Here is a 23,236-nt window from a genome sequence, read left to right on the forward strand (position 1 = left end):
AAAAAGATAGTTTTCCATACAAAATAGCAGGCGATAAATGTTAAATATTTGTGTTGACAGTAAGTGCTACCGAAGTCCACAATAGGAAAGCTTATTGTGGACTAGCGCTTCCTTTTCAGTGTAAACTAAGGTTAATTTTTTTTATGAGGTAGTTTGTCATCAGTTTCACCAAACGCCTCGCTCCTTTTCTGCAGCTGTAATCTGCTCAATGGGGGTGTACAGGATGTAATCTGGGGGTGTGCAGGATGGCCTGTTTTCCTGAAGAGAACCAGGTCCCCTCCCCAGATGCCGCTCATTCTCATTTTAATAGAATTCCTTTTGAATTGCTTTAGAAACTCAAAATCTTAGGAATCATTGTAATAGCAATCTTTTATCCTAGAATAGGAAACATAGTATTGCTGTATATCTCTGTTATTTGGCATTTTTTACCAATCAGTCATGATTTTCAACTATTCCTAAGTAAACTGGTGGGATTTTATTCCCCTTCTACTGGGGATTTCAATTATTTGTTCCTTCTGTGTCTCTAGAATAGATGAGCATCTCAACTGTTTATGAATTATTTACAAAGAAGTTTTGGTAAACTGAATAATGCCCCACCCGAAATATGTCCATGTCCTAATTCCTGAAACCTGTCAGTGTCATTTTATATGGTGTAAAGTACGTTGTATGAAAAGAGACTTTACAGATGTGATTCCTTTAAAGATCTTGAGATGAGAAAATTGTTCAGGATTACCTGAGTGAACCCAATTTAATCAGAACAGTTCTTAGAAGAGGGATACAGAAACCAGATATTCCATGATACAGAACAGTAGTTCTCAAAGTGGGTCCCAGAGCCACAGCGGCAACAGCAGCACCTGTGACTTCTTACAAATGCAGATTCTTCAGTTCCGTCCTAAACCTCCCGAAAGGGAAACTCTGGGCATGAAAGCCAGGATTGACATTTAACAAACCCTCCAGGTGATTCTGATATTTGTTAAAGTTTGAGAATCACGATCTACACCAAGTTTTGTTCTCCCTGATAGAACGAGCTTGAGGCTAAAAATGCTGGGAAAGCTCACTGTGCTCTGCTGTCAAAGGTAATTTGCAGCTGCTTCCTTTCTGCCTGGGTTTTATCAGACTATAATCACTTGAACAGCTTAATTGAAAAATTACTTATGTTTATAGCTGGAATTAAATGTTTTGTATTTAAATAACCACTTTTGATTAGAATCATATTTTGTTGAAAGTGTTGGTTTTATCTGTGTTCTGTAAAAATACTTATAAAAACTCATCCAATTTCTAGCGGTAACTTACATTCTATTAGTATAAGGTGAAAGGTTTTACATCAAATCTCATGCTGTGTAATGGCCAATCAAAGAGTATTTCAAAGAGTATTTAAGGTGGCTCAATGGATTTCCTGGCTTAGTATTCAAAACTAAACCTTTTAAGATATTAATATTTAATGCTATATTTTTTTGCCTCTTCTCAAAGTTGATTTTATGTAGCCCTCATTATTTGCAACTCCTGAAATCTTGCTTAAGCAGCAAGTAGCAACATTTCTTTTTCTCATCCTTACTGATTTACTGAAATCTTGATTGTTTGAAAGTGGATTTAGCTTTGTGGCATGTGTTACTTTACTAGTAGCTGTGTAAAAACTAGCATTTGTTATTTAAGAAGATAAAACAGCTTTATTTTGGTGAAAATATATAATTAATTTCTGAAAAGCCAAAAGAAATAACTTGTTTCATTGTGCTCCTATTTGACAACTGGCCTTGTGGTTCCTTTTAGGTACTCAATAGGAAGAGCACTCTCCCGTCTTCATCTGTGGAACTGGATGGTTCCTACTTGAGTGTAGCCAAACCACAAACCTACTATCAAACCAAGCAAAGGCCTAAAAACCTGGACTCAGCTTCGGAACCCCTTGTGGAGTTCAGAAATAATTCTTTGAAACCATCAGCCCTTCATTATCCCAAAGAGGATCCTGACATGATGCCATCAGAAACCAGAACACATGATTATGGATCCCCAGGGAAAAAACTAGCAGATGTAGTCCCTACAGAGAAAGTTCCTTCAGAGGCATTGAAGATGAAGGAATGCCAGCACCTTCAGCCCACTCCATCTAGACAGTGTTGTGCTGATAGACTTCCTGAAAATGCAGATCATGTTCCCATTAGCCATCCTACAGACATGGCCCCTCAATATTCCAAGACACACCCGGAATCATGCCATTATTGTGGGCGTTCCTGGGCATCTCTGATGCATGGCCAAGAGGTACTGCAGCCCAGTGAAATTGATTTCAAAAAGCAGCTATCAGAAGATAGAAGGCAGCAACTTATGCTTCAAAAAATGGAGCTGGAAATTGAAAAGGAGCGCCTTCAGCATCTGCTGGCCAAGCAGGAGACAAAGCTTCTCCTAAAGCAGCAGCAGCTTCATCAGTCTCGCCTGGACTACAATTGGTGAGTCCTACCTGTTCTTTCAGCAGCGTCTGTAGCTTGGAGAGCACAGGATAAAATGACTCTGCATTGCTGTAACAAATGTGTAGGAACAGGTTCCTTGGGGTCTTGGCTTTCTCAGGATGAGGACAGATTATGACTACTAAGTAAATTCCACTATCATCTTTGGAAGACTTGAAAGATTACCTTGTCTTCCAATATGTTAGCTTAGAATATTTACTACTAAGGAGTCCAGTGTAATTTTTGCCAGATTCCAACGACAATATTTTTTAATGATACCACCATTACACAAAATCCTTCATTGTTTGATGTCATTGTAAAGAACATTAGGCATTAAGTAAAAGCTTGAGATTTCAGGGTGTGGAATCCAATTGTAAAGAAGTATGATTAGCTGTCATCATTCCATATTTATGTCGCTCCACTATAACATCCTATATAATAAAAGGCTAATATGCAAATAGTCCCCTTGGGAGTTCGAACGGGAGACCAGGAGTTCGATTGCTCGCTATAGCATGCACTGACCACCAGGGGGCGGCACGGAACATGGTGGGAGACCAGTGGCAGTGGTGGGGCGCTGAGAGAGCGAAGGAAGGAGGAGGCGGGGAAGCCAGGAGGCCAGCAGGTAAGAAACCACACGGTAGTGGTGTGCGGGCAGTGAGGGAAGGAAGAAGCGGGAGGGGGGGAACCTGATCAGCCCTGATTGCCAGCCAGGCCTAGGGACCATTCCTGCACATGAATTTCATGCACCGGGCCTCTAGTAAAATATAACAAACTAGAGGTCTGGTGCACAAATTTGTGCACAGGTGGGGTCCGGCCACCTGCCCCAATGGAGGTCGATCAGGGCTGGGCCCGCAGGAGAGAGGGGACGCAGGAGGTTGGCTGCCGGCCCTGCTCCCACTCGGGATGGGGGGACCGGGCTGGTCAGGGGGAGGGGCCATGGGTGGTTGGCCAGCCGGCCCCGCCCCAAATCGGGGTGGGGGGCCTGATCAGGGGCCAGGCCGGCCAGGAGGGTGCTGCGGGAGGTTAGCTGGCCGGCCCCGCCCTCAATTGGGGTGGAGGGCTGATTGGGGGTGGGACCGGCCGTGGGAAGGGGCCACAGGAGGTTGGGGGAGCGCTAATAGGGGCTCCGATATGGCCAGTTGGCTGCTGCAGTGCGTATCATAGCAACCGGTTGTTTTGGTTGTTCTGTCATTCCAGTTGCTTGGCTTTTCTATATATAGATGATGGGACCTTCTAAATTCAATCTCTTCCTGTTCAGTAACCAATTCATTTAAACTTACCGACATTTAAATTGTTCTTCCCATCTGGCCAGTGTGTCTCAGTAGTTGAGCATTGACTCATGAACCAGGGGGGTCGTGGTTCGATTCCTGGTCAAGGCACATGCCCAGGTTGCTGGCTCATTCCCCAGTGTGCTGCATGCAGGAGGCAGCCGATTGATGATTCTCTCTCATCATTGATGTTTCTCTCTCCCTCTCCCTCTTCTTTCCTCTCACTGAAATCAATAAAAACGTATGTATATATATAAAATCCTAAGTCACTATTCATGACTAAACGACTGGAACTACCAGCCGACCAATCACTATGACACGCACTGACCACCAGGAGGCCGACACTCAATGCAGGAGCTGCCCCCTGGTGGTCAGTGCGCTCCCACAAGGGGCGTGCTGCGCAGCCAGAAGCCAGACTCATGACTGGCAAGTGCAGCTGCGGCGGTGGGAGCCCCTCCTGACTCTGCAGCAGTGCTACCGAGCAGTGGCGGCATGCGCAGTGGGCATAGATGAGTGCGAGTGGTGCAGCACCTGGCCCTGGCTCAGGCTCCTCCCTAGCTGCCTGTCGCTTGGCGCACTTCTACATCCCTCAGGGGATGTCCGACTGCCGGTTTAGATGGGGCCTAAACCAGCAGTTGGACATCCCCTGAGGGGGTCCCAGATTGCAAGAGGGCGCAGGCCAGGCTGAGGGACCCCACCCCTGTGCACAAATCCGTGCACCAGGCCTCTAGTTTAAAAAATAAACAAGTAAATAAACTGTTCTTCCCTTAACAATTCTAACAGTTTTTGGTAAAGTCAAGGTTTCTAAATATAAGATTGTGTCATCTGCAAATAGACAATTGTACTTTTTCCTTTCCAACATGGATACCTTTTGTTATTCTTGTCTAATTGCTTTGGCTAATATTTTCAGTGTTATGTTGAATTGAAATGGCAGCTATAGATATGATGGTCAGGGTCATTTTAATTAGTGTTATTAGAATTCCCACTTTAGACTCTGGTGACCAAAATACACTGCTTAAAAATGGATATGGAAAAGCTTTAAGTTTGTAGAGAAGAGATTTAAAGTGCTCTTAAAACATCTATAATGTTGAGTTTTTAAATTATATTCTAACCAACTCAGCCTTCCCCCACTCTTCTATAAGTAAAAAAATTTAAATTATTATGAAACTGCTTTGTCTTTATTAATGTGTATTTAGTATTTTTATAGTTTGTAATTTGAAAATAATTGCTGGATAATATAGCTATAAGAAAATGTTCTTTCAAGGATTAGCATTCAGTTTCTTAGCTTCCACAGGAGAAAACTTTCTCTGAATTTATTTTTACAGGTTAAGAACTCAAGCTGTGTTTAATTCAAAAGAACTGATTGCTGATAACAAGCTTACTAAGCCTCGAGAACTCAACCTGGATATGAATGGGAGTGACTCTGGACCAAGGTAAACTCGGGCAGTTGGTCAAGGCAAGAATATGTAGGACATAGATATGAAGGATATGTTTGGTTTATAGTTAAATCTTCATATTGGTGAATCCAGCCTTCTGATCATATGAATAAACTAGGGGCCCGGTGCACGAAATCTGTGCACTGGGTGGGGGGTGGGGAGGAGTGTCCCTCAGCCCAGCCTGCCCCCTCTCACATACTGGGAGCCCTCAGGCGTTGACCCCCATCACCCTCCGATCGCCTGATCGGCCCCTTGCCCAGGCCTGACGCCGCCGCCAGAGGTGTCAGGCTTGGACAGGGAACCCCCATCTCCCCCCGATCACTGGCTCTGGCCCCCGCCCAGGCCTGAGGCCTCTGGCCCAGGAATCATGCCTGGGCAGGGGACCCCCATCTCCCTCTGATCGCTTGCTCCACCCCCCGCCCAAGCCTGACGCCTCTGACCCAGGCTTCAGGCCTGGGCAAGGGGACCATCATTTCCCCCCAACCCCCGGCTCCGCCCCCCACCCAGGCCTGATGCCTGAGCCAGAGGAGTTGACCCTCATCACCCTCCGATCACCAATCACCGGATTGGCCCCTTGACCAGGCCTGAGGCCTCCGGCAGAGGTGTCAGGCCTGGGCAGGGGACCCCCAGCTCCCCGCGGTTGCAGACTCCGCCCCTGCCCAGGCCTAACGCCTCTGGCCTAGGCGTCCGGCCCAGGCAGCGGGGACCCGCAGTGGCAGCAGGGGGCGCCGTGATTGTGGGCTTCGCTTTAGGCCCAGGCAAGGGACCCCTAGCTCCTGGGACTGCCAGCTTCGACCGTGCCCAGCTCCCATCGCTGGCTCCACCCCTACTTCCTGCTATCACTGGCCAGGGCGGCAAAGGCGCCTGATTCTCTGATCATGGCTGGGGGGGCAGGGCAAAGGCGGCCCCAGGGCCGCCTTTGCCCTGCCCCCCCCCCGGCTCTTAGCTCCCCCCTGGGTTTCAGATCACTGTCAGTGGCAGGGAGCTTCTTCCTGCTTTCCCTTTCGCCTCCCTGCATTGTGCCTACATATGCAAATTAGCCGCCATCTTGTTGGCAGTTAACTGCCAATCTTAGTTGGCAGTTAATTTGCATATAGCCCTGATTAGCCAATGAAAAAGGTATCGCCGTACGCCAATTACCATTTTTCTCTTTTATTAGTGTAGATACATTCTCATTATAAAATTTTGAATATATATAATAAAGTATAAACTAGAGAATAAAAATTATTCATATTCCTACCATTCAGAAACAATCTTTTCAGGTCTTTTTCTGTTTTAATCTTTTTTTTATAATTACATATCCTATATTTAGTAATAAGGAGTATGCTTATATAGAATTTTGTTTGCTTTTTTCACTATATCATATTTTCTGATGCCATTACATTTTTATGAAAACACAGTAATTTATTCACTCAACAAATATTTATGTGTGACATCTATTATTCAGTATCTATAAGCCTGTTGTTGTATAATACAGGATTTTGCTATTATAAATTATGCTTTGAAGACCCTCTCTGATAATTTAATTTATCACAACCTATTTCCTTGGTGTACTGCTAGCTCAGAGTATATATGAATCTTTTAAGATTCCTTTTTTTAAAAAAATATATTTCTTTATGGATTTCAGAGAGGGAGGGAGAGGGAAAGATAGAAACATCAATGATGAGAGAGACTCATTGATTGGCTGCCTCCTTTACCCACCCCCCATCCCCCACTAGGGATCCAGCCCGCAGTCCAAGCATGTGCCCTGACCAGGAATTGAACCAGTGACCTCCTGGTTCACAGGTCGATGCTCAACCACTGAGTCACGCCGGCTGAGCATGAGCTGGGTTTTTATATTATACACTAGAGGCCCGGTGCACAACAATTTGTGCACTCGGGGAGTGGGGAGTCCTTCAGGCCAGCCAGTGCCCTCTCGCAGTCTGCGACCCCTCGGGGGATGTCCGGCTTGTTTCGTTCCCGCCTTCCTCAGCCCCCGGCCCAGGTTGATCGTTCCCGCCTTCCTCAGCCCCTGGCCCAGGTTGATCGTTCCTGCCTCTCTCAGCTGCCTGGCTGGCTTGTTTTGCTCCCGCCTCTGCCACCCAGCTTGTTTTCAGCCGCCTGGCTTGCTACACTCCCAGCAGATATATGCAAATCAACAGCCATCTTAGTTGGCAGTTAACTTGCATATCGCCCTGATTAGCCAATGGGAAGGGTAACGAAGTTATGGTTATTTACCATGTTTGTCTATTATTAGATAGGATTTTGTTTCATATTTCTCCTTTTTTTTTAATGAGTTTATTTAAGCCAAACTAATAACAGTGCTTGGAAGCTAGTTCTCAAGTGCTTTTCCATATTCCATTTTATTTTTAATCAAACTTTGCTAAATTTCAAAAGAAAAATATTTTATTATAAAAAGTAGAACATCCAAAAACACATCAAGAAATGACCTGTCATATTTCATTCCTCATTCTATTCCCTGTTCTGATTGTCTTTGTTGAATTCATGTTAGTATCCTTCTATACTTTTCTTTTTTTTTTTTAATTAAATCTTTATTGTTCAGATTATTACATTTGTTCCTCTTTTTTCCCCCCATAACTCAACTCCTCCCAGTTCCCGCCCCACCCTCCGCCCTCACTCCCCACCCACTGTCCTCATCCATAGGTGCACGATTTTTGTCCAGTCTCTTCCCGCATCCCCTACACCCCTTCCCCCCCCCCCCAAGAATAGTCAGTCCATTCCCTTTCTATGTCCCTGATTCTATTATAATCAACAGTTCATTCTGTTCATCCGATTATTTATTCACTTGATTCTTAGATTCACTTGTTGATAGATGCATATTTGTTGTTCATAATTTGTATCTTTACCCTTTTCTTCCTCTTCCTCTTCTTAAAGGATACCTTTCAGCATTTCATATAATCCTGGTTTGGTGGTGATGAACTCCTTTAGCTTTTCCTTATCTGTGAAGCTCTTTATCTGACCTTCAATTCTGAATGATAGCTTTGCTGGATAAAGTAATCTTGGTTGTAGGTTCTTGGTATTCATCACTTTGAATATTTCTTGCCACTCCCTTCTGGCCAGCAAAGTTTCTGTTGAGAAATCAGCTGACAGTCGTATGGGTATTCCCTTGTAGGTAACTGAGTTTCTTTCTCTTGCTGTTTTTAAGATTCTCTCTTTATCTTTTGCTCTTGGCATTTTAATTATGATGTGTCTTGGTGTGGTCCTCTTTGGATTCCTTTTGTTTGGGGTTCTCCGCGCTTCTTGGACCTGTAAGTCCATTTCTTTCACCAGGTGAGGGAAGTTTTCTGTCATTATTTCTTCAAATAGGTTTTCAATATCTTGCTCTCTCTCATCTTCTGGCACCCCTATAATTCTGATGTTGGTACGCTTGAAGCTGTCCCAGAGGCTCCTTACACTATCCTCGCATTTTTGGATTCTTTTTTCATTTTGCTTTTCCGGTTGGGTGTTTTTTGCTTCCTCGCATTTCAAATCATTGACTTGATTCTTGCGCTCCTCTGTTCTGCTGTCGGGAGTCTGTATAATATTCTTTATTTCAGTCAGTGTATGCTTAATTTCTAGTTGGTTCCCCAATATAAGATCGAGGGTCTCATTAGTTTTCTTGTAGATCTCATTAAGTTTATCGGCGGCTTCTAAACAGTTCTTGAGAGACCTTAAAAGTGTGGTTCTGAACTCTATATCTTCCATTGACAATTTTGTCCTGTTTCTTTGTCTCCGCATTTTGTTATGCTTCCTTGATGCACCCCCTAGTGGTCTTTGTTCGTGGTCTTATAGTTAAATCTTGATTGTTGTAGCTAATTCCAGGGAGGGTTTGACCTCCAGGCCAAGTGGCTATGAGAATCAGCTGTGTCAGCAGTGAGAGAACTTCTGTCCTCTAGGGAGGTGCTAATCTAGCCTTTGCCTGAGGCTATCCGGCAAATGCCTCTGTGCAGGGCTTGGGCAGGGCGGGTCGCACAGGATCAACAGGGTGGGCCTGAGAGAGCAGTTATGGCTGCTCTCAGTCCTGTCCCCAGGGGCTCTGCCTCTCTGAGTCCCAGCAATGGCTGCAAACCTCGGAGAGAAAGCTGCACTCGCTCTGACCGAAGCTAGGCAGTCCTGCTTCTCCCGTTTGAGTCTGGGTCCCTAAAGACTCGCCCGGATCTGGAGCTCAGAGTCTGCGACTCCCTCCCGATTGAAAACGCCAACCGCGCCCTCCGCCGCCAGCCCGCTCCGCGCACTCCGCACCTCAGACTTTGACTTCAGCACTGCGCCTCCTCTGAGTGTCCGTATGCGTTTCTCTTTCCTCCTAGTTGTAGTACTTCCACTCAGCCAGCGTTCCAGGGGTTCTGGGTGATGTCCGTTCCGTCTTTTAGTTTCACTTTTGAAGTAGTTGTTCAAAGCAGCAAACTCCGGCGTTAACCTATGCCGCCATCTTGGTTCTCCCCTTCTATACTTTTCTTTATGCCTCTATATATGTACAATATCTATAAATATTTGAGATCAAACTGAACACATTACTTGTTAATCCCCACCCCCATCCCTCACTCAACAGTACTTCATGGTCATCTATCAGATTTTTAGATGTAGAACTATGGTAAGCAGAATAATTGCCCCCAAAGGTGTCTGTGTCCTAATCCCAGGAACCTCTCAATAAGTTACCTTACATGGTAAAGGGACTATTTAGATATAATGAAGGGATTAGACCTTGAAATGGGATATTATCCTGGATTATCTGGGGGGTCTCAGTCTAATCACATGAGTCCTGGAAACTGGGGAGTCTTTTCTTGCTGGGTCAGAGAGATGAGATGGAGAGAGGAAGAATCCAAGCATGAGAATGACTTCACTTGCCATTGCCCGCACTGAATATGGAGAAGGAGGTCACAAGCCAAGGAGTGAAGGCAGCCTTTAGAAGCTCAGAGCAGTCGTCAGCTGACAGCCAGCAAGGATATGGGGAGCTCAGTTGTCCAATTGCAAGGAACTGAATTCTGCCAACAAACCGAATGAGCAAGGGAATAGCCTTCAGAAAGGAACATAACCTAGCCCAGGGGTGGGCAAACTTTCTGACGCGAGGGCCACAATGGGTTCTTAACCTGGACCGGAGGCCGGAACAAAAGCATGGGTGGAGTGTTTGTGTGAACTAATATACATTCAAAGTAAACATCATTACATAAAAGGGTACGGTCTGTTTTATTATTATTTCAATAGTTTTATTCATTTCAAACATTTTAACAAGAATGTAAACACTAATTATTATAATTTGAAACTTCAACAAATGGAGGAATCATAGCACAATAACATACCTTATATTGAAGATGGCAAAGGCAAAATAAAATTGCCTAACAAAGGAAAGGTACAAAAGCCTTTCAAATTAAACTTAAATATAATAAAATAATTTAAAACTAAAACAAATAGAAAAGAACAAAATGTGTAAACAGTAAATTAAACATTTTCTTTAGTGCAACTTCCAAATTATGCCCAGGACATAGATGTAGATGGCAATGTAGACTGGGTTGAAAGGTTTTTGGTCTTTAAAACATCAACTTCAGTGGGAACAGTGTTGTTGGTCTCCTTTTTTAGCTAATGCATCAAAGTCTGGAGTTAGTTTTGTTGTGGCTATTCTCAGGATAGACCTGAGGTGTTCGTCAGTTAAGCTGGATCTGTGAGGGGCTTTGTTGATGTTCATGACGCTAAATGTCTGCTCACAAACATAGGTTGACCCAAACAGCACCAGTATCTTCTGTGCCATCCTCCGGATGTTTGGAAAAGTGGCTTCATTAAGTGAAGCATAAAAGTCTCTTAGTTCAAGAGAGCTGAATTTCTCCTTTAGGACAAAGTCAGACTGAAGATCGATGAGTTCCAGTTGCACCTCTTCTGGTGCTGTTTCAGGGTTTTGTGACAAAGGACAGGCCACCAGTTGAAGTGACTGGTCAATTTTTTCAACATCAGAAAACCGACGACAGAATTCTGCATGCAGGTCATCCAGTGATTTGCTGTATTTCTTCACGTTTTGGATGGTCTCCTTCTGTGTGGCTAGTGTGGCAAAATGAGTGAAGACTTTGTCTGAAATTTGTCTGGAAAAGAAAATCAGCTTCGATTTAAAGGCTTTCACATTAGTGTACATGTCATGTACATACTGATCTTTTCCCTGTAGCTTCACATTTAGCTCATTCAAATGTGAAAATATATCTACAGCAAATGCAAAGTCACACAGCCAATTCTTGTCACTCAGCTCAGTAAATTCGTCAGACTTCCCCTTTAATTTCAAAAATGCACCAATCTCTTCTTTGAGCTCCCACACTCGTTGGAAAACTTTGTCCAAACTCAACCAGCGGACACAAGAGGGTAAAGTAAGTCGTGGTGATCCGCATCAAGTTTCCTCCAGAAACTTAATAAACTGACGGTGCCGAAGTCCCTTTGCTCGAATGAAATTAACAAGCTTTACAACTGGATTAACAACATGATTAAGTTGTAATATAGACTTGCACAATGATTCCTGGTGAATAATACAGTGAAGAAAAATAACATCTTGGTTAGGGTTCTCCTCTTTCACTTTATCCTGAATTCTTTTTAGCAGTCCAACATTTTTTCCAGTTAAATTTGGAGATCCATCTGTCGTGACATTAGCAAGTTTACTTCATGGTAGCTTCATTTTCTCGATGACAGTAGACACCCGGTCATACAAGTCCTCTCCCCGTGTTTTTCCTTTTCAGTGGCTCCATGGCTAAAAACTCCTCCGTAATTTCAAAATTGTCACTAATCCCTCGGATAAAAATTAAGAGCTGAGCAGTGTCCTTTACGTCATTACTTTCATCCAATGCTAGTGAATAAAACTTAAAGAACTCTGCCTTACTATTTAACTTGCTGGCCAAGTCTTCATCAATCAGTTCCACTCGATGAGTCACTGTCCTGCGCGATAAGCTGAGTTTTTCAAACTTGCCTTTTCTCTCTGGACACAAGAAGCCTGCTGTCTCTATCATACATTCTTTCAAAAACTCGCCTTCAGAGAGAGGTTTGCTAGCTTTTGCTAATTTGAATGATAGCATAAAACTTGCTTTGGTAGTTGTCTCTTGAATTGCAGTTTGTCCGTGAAAGACATTTTGCTGAGCCTGTAATTTAGCCATCAACCTCTGTGCAGTAGCCTCCCGTTCTTGAGGTGACTGCTTGCTAGCATAGTTGCCATGCTTTGTGGCAAAATGACGGCTGAGATTGTACTCTTTGAAGACTGCAAGTGTTTCCTGGCATATCAGACATACCGGCATTGATCGGACTTCGGTGAAAAAATATTTTGTTGTCCACTCCCTCTTAAAGACTCGGCATTCACTGTCCACTTTCCTTTTCTTTGGTCCACTCATGTTTAATACTGGGCTAAAACCAACAGTACTGTTCTCTTATTAAATTCTTTACTAAAATAAGACAGTAAAGTATAAAAACAAGTGATTAAATTTGCTCTACTATAACATTTTTGGTCTTCTAAAAATATATATATATAACAAAATCATCTGAAAAAGTTCAGACATGGGACAGAGGCACACCCTGACCATGGAGAACAACCCCTTTCCTTCATAGGAAACCTGTGTATCTTTCACACAGGCCCTTTGTTTATGTTAACACACATAGCTGCACATTGCTGTGTCTTCCAGACACACTAGTATGGGAGGTGCTAGGGCAGTGCAAAACATGGGTAACCAGTAGTTACCACTAGCACTTCCGTTACTGGCAAAAAACAGCCGCAGTGCACATAGTGTGAAAGAGCCCATTATCAATGTCAGATTGCATCCACTGGACTCTATAAAAACAACCAAGTGCCACTTTTAAATGCCCATTGCAACAGTTTTTCTTATTAAAAGCTGGAAATGGCAGGATATTATATATATATACCCCTACTGTGACAGCCTGGCAGAGCATTACAAAGGAGAAAACTCAGCATCTGGTGATGTCCATAAGTACAAGACTTCAGGCTGTCATTACCAGGAAAGGGTTTCATCCAAGTATTAGATATGAACATTTGATTTTCAGTTTTTCATTTGTCCAATTACTTCTGAAACCCTGAAATTAAGCGATTTTGTAATAAAATCTTTAGTTCATCATATTTCTATACAATCGTTTTGTTCAACCCACTGAATGAGGGTTCATTCACACTAGCCGTGCTGCCGTTGCAGTGTGGTGCAGTACTGCAATGCAGCGCAGCTAGGGTTAATGCAGGGTACACAGATTTCCATCATGTTTGCGTTGATGCTAATGTGCAGTGGTGCATGTTAACACAAATGCCCTGTAGCACGCATTTTTACAGCTGAAAGTCTTCGTTGTTTTATTAACAAGTCATTGTGATGTCCAGAATGTGGGAACAGGAAAAAATTGTGTTTGAGTAGAACTCTTAATCTTACCTCAGAAAGGCTCTGATACTGTGCTCTCCAGGGGCGTGTCTCCCTACATCACCACGATAAGGTGTCTACGCATTCCCAGGGTGATGTCGGGAGACGCGTCCGCGGGCATTACAAGGAGCCTCTGGAAGATTGAGAGGTAGTTCCTTCTACTGAATGGGCGGATATAAATCCACCCACTCAGAAGAAGGAGCTGCGGCCGTGTTTCCGACGCTGCCATGTTAACACTGCTGCTGGTGAAGGAGTGGAGGGGAGAGCAAGAGAACCCTCCGCTCTTTCGGCTCCGCGGGCCAGATGGAACAGCCGAATGGGCCGGATCCGGCCCGCGGGCCGTAGTTTGCCCACGGCTGACCTAGCCAATACCCAGTATTAGCCCATGAGACCAGTGTCAGACTTCTGATCTACAGAAGTATAGAATAATAAATTCGTGTTGCTTAAGCCACTAAACTTGTGATAATTTGTTATAGCAGCAATAGAAAACTAATTCAAATGCTAACTCGTTTCTTATAAATGCATAACAGTCCATGGTTTCATATCCAGCACTTCCATTGTTGGACATCCAAATTATTTCAAGTTTTTACCACTACACAATGCTATAACAAGCATGACTGTACTTATTCTTGTATTCTGCTACATCTGTTTATTAGGATAAATTCCTCATAATAGAATTGTTACTTCTACATTGCCGGGAGCCGGTCCATGCTTGCTGTTTCAAAGGACCTGGCATATATGGCATACTGTTCTTAATATGTTTGCTCACCTTCTTGGCACTATGTGTTTTAACCAAGGTCTCTGAGAAAGGTTGTTTCCCCAGGTAGGGATTTTCCCCTGAAGTTAGGGAGGGAATAAAACCTCTTAACTAAGTGCCAGGCGGATAATTAATCACTTTAACTATGAACAATCATGCTTAAGCTACATAATCTTTACTCCCTGGAATGGAGATAAGAAACGCCCTAACCTTTGGAATAGAGATTGATAGGATTGGAATCAACTGGTATAAATACAGATGTAACAACACAGAACTGAGAAGACAGAACCCACGCAGAACCTAGAGACAGAAGAACTTCGCTGGAGAGAACATGGCAAAAGATCCTGGACAGAAACTGGCCTCAGAACCTAGAGACAGAACCTAGCAAGAGATCATGGCAAAAGATCCTGGACTGAACCTGACTACAGAAATTGGCAAGAGAACCTGACTAGAACCTGGTGACTGAACCTGGCTGGAGAACCTGGACAGAACCTGGCTGGAGAACCTAGCGAGGGAACATGGCTACAGAACCTGGCTGGAGAACCTGGAGAACCTAGCAAGAGAACATGGATACAGAACCTGGCTGGAGATCCGAAACTTTGCTTGAGATCCAGACCAGAACTTGGCTGGAGATCCTGGCTGGAGATCCTGGCTAGGCTGCTGATCAACTGAACACTGTCTCCGTGTCATTCCTTCTTCGCCGACTCCGTCCACACCTTTGGGGACCCCTGGACCTGCTGGGGTTGGACCCCGGCACTACATACATATATTTCTATATAATTTATAATTATAAATTACAAGATTCAATACCAATTTTCTTTAGCAAAAAGTTGCAGCAATTCATACTCCCACTTGCAGTTTATGAAAGTTTTCATTACTGCTGTTCAGTAAGTGTAGTGAATGCTTTAGAAGCTAGTGCTTTAGTCTAAGAGATGGACGTGCTTTAAAAATTCAGGTACACTTGGGCATCCATGTCCTACATTCAGATAATTATGACAAAAATAAGATAGAACCATGCACTACTTTCAAACAAGTATTTCCTAATGTGTATTTGATAAAGGCATTTTAAAATGTTAATTGTAGCCCTAGCTGGTTTGGCTCAGTGGATAGAGTGTTAGCCTGTGGACTGAAGGGTCCTGGGTTCGATTCCAGTCAAGGGCACATGCCCAGGTTGCGGGCTCCATCCCCAGTAGGGAGTGTGCCGGAGACAGCCGCTCAATGATTCCCCCTCATCATTGATGTATCTCTCGCTCTCTCTCTCCCCCTCTCCCTTCCTCTCCAAAGTCAATAAAAATATATATATTTAAAAAAAATTTTAAATGTTAACTGCATCTAAGTGTTTGAGAATCATTTGCCAGTAGAACTCCCCAGATAAAATTTAATTTTAAGCTAAGTTTTGTTTATTTGGAAATTTAAATTATCTTAGTATTAAAAATATTATGTATTTAAAATATTAAACTGACTCGAGTGAGGCATTAAGAATTTGGAACTAAAATAAATGAGATAACGAGGAAGTAAAAAACATATTTTTTATAATTAACAGCTCATTTTGAGTTAATTATATACAATTACCAAAATCTAATTGCAATTTATTTTCTATTATCTGTGGGAAGAATCACAGGCAAGGGAGCTTACATTGCTGCCTTCCTGCATAAATGCTATAGAATGAGAATGAATAATATGTGAGGCCTTAATGACAAGTAGGAGCAAATAGTGGGGCACAGCTGAGCTAACCATTGGAAGATAATTATCACATGAGAGATGGTAATGACTTAAAAATTCACAAGTAACTCTTATTGCTTATAGGTTCTCTAGTTTGTTTTTTACTTAGTTTGCTTGAGATTTGTTTGTTGGCTATGCAAAGATGACCTTTATTTAAAAACAAAACAAAACAAAACCTGGCTCGCTAAGTACTACAGGAGATGTAAAAAAAAGCCCCTAGTTCAAGTACTCTAATAGTGGAGTAAGGCACATATATAAATATTGATAATCTATAGACTACAAGCGCTATAAAAGAATACAAATAAACTAAGAAGAGGTTAGTAGAAGAGGTAATATTTGAGATTAAGCCCTAGAATTTTGATAGGTAGGTGTATCAATAGGTGTGTGTATGTGTGTGTCAGGTGGGAGAAAACATGAAAGAGTAGACATAAAGGAAGGAAATCACACAGCATATATGGGGCATGTAGAATAAAGGCTGAACTCCTTGACTGGCATGGTGTTCTGCATGCACTCTGGCTTACCTCATCTCATACCACTCCCCTTCTAAACATTTAGTGACCCCTACTCCCATTTTACTTAAAATTCTAATTTCTTACCACGGCCTTTATGTTCTCCTATCTTGACTCTGCACTTTTTTCCTTGTATCCTGTGTTCCATCTTCATTTGGTCTTGGTTGTCATTTCAGTTTCTAGTACATGCTGCACCATACCTATAGCTGCCCTTACCACTTTAATCCTGTCCTTCCTCATGTTAACTTCTTTAGATGAAAGCTTAAACATCATCTCCTGAGTGGATACTTCTCTGATCACCCCATTGTTCCCTGTGTCAGTACTCTTAGGTCCCATATACTACCACCCAATTGTAAGCTTCGTGAGTGCAAGGATTATAATTGTCTTGTTGCATATGATATGTTATACCAGCCGTGGGCCGGATCCGGCCCATTTGAAATGAATAAAACTAAAAGAAAAAAGACCGTACCCTTTTATGTAATGATGTTTACTTTGAATTTATATTAGTTCACACAAACACTCCATCCATGCTTTTGTTCCGGCCCTCCGGTCCAGTTTAAGAACCCATGGTGGCCCTCAAGTCAAAAAGTTTGCCCACCCCTGTTTATACCATCTATGTTATAAAGATGGTATCTTTAGTAGATAGTAGGTACTCATGAAATATTTGTGGAATGGATTTTTAAAAATCTTAATTTCCTCATTATAGCATCAACTAAGAAAGGTGACAGAGTAACATCTAGGAGGAGGATGGAGATACTTGGAATAGCCTCAAGGGGAGGTATAATAAGTTACCAAAAGTTGATCAAGAAAAAGTATTGTATTCATAATATAGAAATTCCTTAGAATTGATAAGATAAACTACCTCAGATAGGCAACTCTTGGAAGAGTAAATCCAAATAACCAGTACATATATAAAATCATCTTTTTTCTTTTTTTGTAAATCTTTATTGTTCAGATTATTACATTTGTTCCTCATTTTTTCCCCCATAGCTCCCCTCCACCCAGTTCCCACCCCACCCTCTGCCCTTACCCCCCCCCCCCCCCCCCACTGTCCTCATGCCTAGGTGCACAATTTTTGTCCAGTCTCTTCCCGCATCTCCCACACCCCTTTCCCCACCAAGAATAGTGAGTCCATTCCCTTTCTATGTCCCTGATTCTGTTATAATCACCAGTTCATTCTGTTCATCAAATTATTTATTCACTTGATTCTTAGATTCACTTGTTGATAGATGCATATTTGTTGTTCATAATTAGTATCTTTACCTTTTTCTTCTTCCTCCTCCTCTTAAAGAATACCTTTCAGCATTTCATATAATACTGGTTTGGTGGTGATGAACTCCTTTAGCTTTTCCTTATCTGTGAAGCTCTTTATCTGACCTTCAATTCTGAATGATAGCTTTGCTGGATAAAGTAATCTTGGTTGTAGGTTCTTGGCATTCATCACTTTGAATATTTCTTGCCACTCCCTTCTGGCCTGCAAAGTTTCTGTTGAGAAATCAGCTGACAGTCGTATGGGTATTCCCTTGTAGGTAACTGAGTTTCTTTCTCTTGCTGCTTTTAAGATTCTCTCTTTATCTTTTGCTCTTGGCATTTTAATTATGATGTGTCTTGGTGTGGTCCTCTTTGGATTCCTTTTGTTTGGGGTTCTCTGCACTTCCTGGACTTGGAAGTCTATTTCTTTCACCAGGTAGGGGAAGTTTTCTGTCATTATTTCTTCAAATAGCTTTTCAATATCTTGGTCTCTCTCATCTTCTGGCACCCCTATAATTCGGATGTTGTTGCGCTTGAAGCTGTCCCAGAGGCTCCTTACACTATCTTCGTATTTTCGGATTCTTTTTTCATTTTGCTTTTCTGGTTGGGTGTTTTTTGCTTCTTCGCATTTCAAATCTTTGCCTTGATTCTTGCGCTCCTCTGGTCTGCTGTTGGGAGTCTCTATAATATTCGTTATTTCAGTCCGTGTATGCTTAATTTCTAGTTGGTTCTTTATCACAACATCGAGGGTCTCATTAGATTTCTTGAGGATCTCAATAACTTTATCGGCGGCTTCTAGACAGTTCTTGAGAGACCTTAAAAGTGTGGTTCTGAACTCAATATCCTCCATTGACAATTTTGTCCTGTTTCTTTGTCTCCTCATTTTTTATGCTTTCTTGGTGCACCCCCTAGTGGTCTTTGTGCGCAGTCTTGTTGTAGTTAAGCCTTGATTGTTGTAGTTAATACTAGGGAGATTTGACCTCCAGGCCAGCTGGCTGTGAGTAAAATCATCTTATAAGTAATCCTGGAAAGATGAAAATTAAAAACAACAAAAGCATAACATTGAAAAATCTAGTAATATCACGTGTTAACTAAGGTATGGAGAAACAGGTACTTTGATACACTGCTTGTAGGCATGCAAGTTGCTAGAGCTCCTTTGGTGGTCAATTTTGGAATATCATTTTACAGTTATTTTTAATTATCATTGATTATTGGCACACCAATTATCTTACTTTCTATACTGTATTCTTACATTCTATACTGAGGCACTTCCATCCTCTACCCTTGTCACAACCAGTGGTTTTTAAATGATGGCTAAAACACTGAAGCACAAGACTGCTCAGGGCTCTTCCACACTATTATCTGAATGTGCTGGACTGTGCAGGTTGATAGCGTTCAAATAGGAAAAGACAAACCCACTGCCCCCTTGTATGTGGTGTCCTTCGAATTAGCTTCCCCATGAAGAAGCTAATAATTTAGCTCTGGATAATTTTTGGCTCTATAATTTTTAATTACATTTGTTGTCTCAGTATATATTGAATTTGTGAGATAAATATTTTCTAAAATAGCAATTCATGGATTTTCAGGATTTTAAATTCTTTAGCTGCATAGCATTTTTCCATGTAGATAAGGCTCAGAGGTAGAGAGCATCATCTATAGGAATTAGAGAAATTTCCTGAAGAATATTGGTGCTACCACTGGTTAAATACAAGGAGTTGGACAATAAATTGTAGATTCACTTACACTTTATCTGCTATACACAAACAGCAAAAAGATTGAATAGTGGTAGTTTTCACCCTTTGCTCTATGTACTTACACAAATCTTTGGGAAAGTACTTTTCTTCAGTAATGTTAGTGGGATTGGGGAGTTGGACGTTTCATTGCCACTTGAGTCAGTTTGCTTCGATAACCTCATTTCCAGGTTTATTTGGAATGAGAGCAGTTTGATTTCTTTTTAGACAGTGACTGCCTAGCCTGTTCCAATCTGCAACATATGGGTTCTTGTCACAATATGGAGCAGAGGTGGCATCTTGGATAGTGAACATTGTTTCCCAGGAGATAGAGAAAGACAGTAGACTTGGAGGTATCAGCTGGTTAAAAGTATCACTTATTTTTTAGCATTTTTTTTCTTGCAATAAATAGAGATTAGCCTGAAGCCTACAACTGCAGATTTAGTTGTCATGTCAAATCTTTGGTAGAATTCAATGGACTGTTTTTGGATATTATGACCTAATTGATAAAATATATCCAGGTCTTGATTCTTTTTTTCATTCTACAACTACATAAGATAGTTCTATAAAAGGAATCTATAAACATACGGCTGTGTTTCATTTATACATCTAAGTATTGCTTCTCAGTGGGAAGAGGGAGTGAGAGCTAAGACAAAATGGATGGAAGCCAAAAGCATTTTATCAAAACATCACATTGATGTAAAGGCTTTTATATGTAAAAGAGTGGAGAGAGCAAGGTTAAGACTAGTAATTATTAATTTGATTTATTTATTCTTGTTTTCAGACATCCCAAGAGTTCTCTTTGAAAAGACATAAAATGTTTAGATGCTGTAAAAGGTTTTTATTTTTAATTAGCAATAGCTTTCGAACTACCTGAGTATACTTTAAAAATTTATTTTTGGATTCAGGACAATTGAATACACACAGGACAAACATAAAAACACAGAAGTTTGGAAAACAAGTGCATTCTTTTATTTGTAGTAGTCTATATGGAGGGATTCCTGGGTAGATAGGGTAACTGGAGGTTTGTTTGAAGATAAGATGAAAAGAAATAATGACTGTATTTCTGAGAGTATTTTTTGATCATAAAGTGTCTGAGGATGTGGTTGTGATCCTGATTGGCCCATGGTGGTTTGTTGTAGGTGGATGCCTGTCTCAGAAGAACTGAATATTACATATGAAACAGTGCTAATTTTTTATAATCCCACAGAGAAAATTTTATATTGAACTCAACTCATTTGCTTTTCATATTGCTCCTGTGGTGCAGAGGATTGATTTTTGTGCTGCTTTTGCTATTTGGCATTTTCTTCTTTGGTAAACAGTGTATGCAAGCCTTAATCCTTTAACCTTGAATCTGAGCCCTGGGCTATTTGATGGGGAAAGAATTTTTCTTTGTTCTATGATGTGGCATGGTGAAGGATTGTATTAGTCAGGGTCAACCAGAGAAACAGAACCAATAGGAGATATATATTATGAGACATATTGCAAGGAATCAGCTTAGGCCAGGCCAACCTGAAGTTCATGGCTGGCTGCAGGAAGAACGGGCAGAAAGCTCAGGGACAGGCTGAAGCTGCGTTTTCAGGGAAGCCTCAGCTCTGCTTTAAAGACTTTTCAAGAAATTGAATGAGGCCCATCCAGATTGCCTAAGATTTGGGGGATTGTAATCACATCTGCAAAATAACCTTCACCTAGTTTCGTGCTTGGTTAGCTGGGGACTGTCTGTAGCCTAGCCAAGTTGGCGTATCAAAAAGACCATCATAGCCCACCCCTTGTCAACTTAGCACCAGGTACATTTCCTTAAACCATATTTAACCTCCAAATAAACAAAATAAAAGGCATATTAACATAGTACAACTTCTCCCACATACACCTGAAACATGCTAACCCATTCTTCACAAGAGAATGTGCAGTCCTGGGTGATGGTCACTCTTCTCATTGAGGTCCTATGATGTCAGTGCTGTGGTATAAAGGTAATTATTACTTGTGCATCTTAAGTTAGGTGATAAAGGGGTAAGAGAGAAAAGAAAAATAATTAATATACATATACAAACATACCCATAACAGAGTAAGGAAGAAATATTCATAATTTTTGCAGTTCTCATCTCTGCAACTGGCCACATGGCTGTAGTTGGGATTTATAACCACTGCCTTCCACTTCCCATCTCACTACACTTTGCTGGAGAAAGAAAGAGAAAGAGAGAGAGGGAGAGAGATATGACAAGGAAAACACAGGAAAGACATCTTGTGGCACTGCACGTCCAACTGACTTTAGAAACATTGAATTTATACTGCCTTTTTGAAAAGTAGATTTCCTAGGACACGAAGTAATGATGTATGTCAGGAAAATATGCACAAGCGTGGAATTCCATACTCCTGGGAATGGATCATTACAAGACAATGCAGTGCAGTGATTTCATAGCCCAAGCACTGCAATGAGACCGGGATCGAATCTCAGCTCTGCCACTCACATTAGTTGTATGAACTTGGATAAATAATTTACTCTCGCTAAGCCTCCATTTCCCTAGCCTTTCTTAAGAAAACTTCATTGGATGGCTGTCAGACTTAAGGGAGATGCATTCTCACTTGCTGTTGTTTTACTGGAGAGCATTTTGGTAAAATCAGAGACAAAGGAAAGCTGGAAGTCTTACTCTGCCCTTAAGAATCCTTGAGTGCCTGCTGCTAGCATTAAATTCCCTGAAAGGAGATGAAGGCAGCCAGTGAAGGTGTCATGTTCAGCCTTGTTCTGACAAATGAAAAATTAGTCATAATTAGATGTGTAACCAAAACTTGAGAAAAGAGAAGCATGTATTTCTGATCTAAGACTCAAAAAGATAAGAGTCAAAAGAGCCGGGAAACTATCAAACATATAATTTCTGACCATGCAAACAAATCAGTTGACAAATTAAGGGAGGATTCTTTCAATTGTGACTGCAAAAACAAGAAGATACATCAAAGGGTATATATGAGAGAATTTCAAAGAACAGCAAGAATACTATCAAATATACTAAAGTCCAAAATAGGCTGAGGCTTTTAAAACATGCTATGGATGACTGAAATAGCTTATCTGATTTTGTTTAAAGGCTAAGGGCAAATCAAGGATAGGCTTATTATTTAGGACCTAAGATGCGCTAGCACATGGGCAAGGAGAATGAAACACTCAGTTATTTTCTTCTCAAGAAGAAGGATCTTTGGTCTAGAAAGAGTAGAACAACCATTTCTACAATAAAACAGAAGCAAAAGATAGGTGACGAGTTTATTTAAAATGTGTGTGGACACACATTCGTGTACATAGATATAGATATGCAAATTCGGTTCTTCCAGCTTGTTTATATACATCTCTGTGTCGAAACAGTTCCTATGGATAAGGCCGAAAAACCTTTACTGTTAGCCTTGAGGATTTGTAGACAACTGTGGAGGTGCCAGAAGGCTAAATGTGGATAAATTTCTTTTAAAATACAAAGGAAATGGATTCTGCACATTATATGCCAATGAACTAGACATTAATTCTGGACATGATTCTTAATTCTAAGATGATTTATGATCTGAGAAAATAGATAGAACATATGGTTACCCTGCTCTTCTACAGAATACCTCTAAGCTGACAAAGAAAAGATGTTTGGAAAACCCAAACTTAGACCTTTCATCTTACCCATTTTAAATAGATTTGTGCCCTGTTGTTCAAGTAAAAAACTGCATAAACCATCTTGATTTATACCCCTCCTTCTTTCATGGCCCATATCCAGTTCATTAGTAAGTCCTATGGATTCTACTTTCAAAAATATT

At 41.5% G+C, this 23,236-nt stretch overlaps 1 protein-coding gene across 4 annotated transcripts in view; it reads left to right on the plus strand.

Annotated features, from left to right (window-relative positions):
* KIAA1328 overlaps positions 1-23,236 on the plus strand; it is a 173,127-nt gene that overhangs the window by 90,803 nt on the left and 59,088 nt on the right. For all 4 annotated transcript variants that reach the window (XM_081097152.1, XM_081097150.1, XM_081097151.1 and 1 more), the window contains 2 exons: positions 1,768-2,435; positions 5,026-5,133. In XM_081097152.1, coding sequence (XP_080953278.1) covers positions 1,768-2,435; positions 5,026-5,133 — 776 coding nt within the window. The remainder of the gene's footprint in view (positions 1-1,767; positions 2,436-5,025; positions 5,134-23,236) is intronic.

This window comes from Myotis nattereri (assembly GCF_964212035.1).
Source record: "Myotis nattereri genome assembly, chromosome: 8".
In the NCBI taxonomy this organism is placed as follows: Eukaryota; Metazoa; Chordata; class Mammalia; order Chiroptera; family Vespertilionidae; genus Myotis; species Myotis nattereri.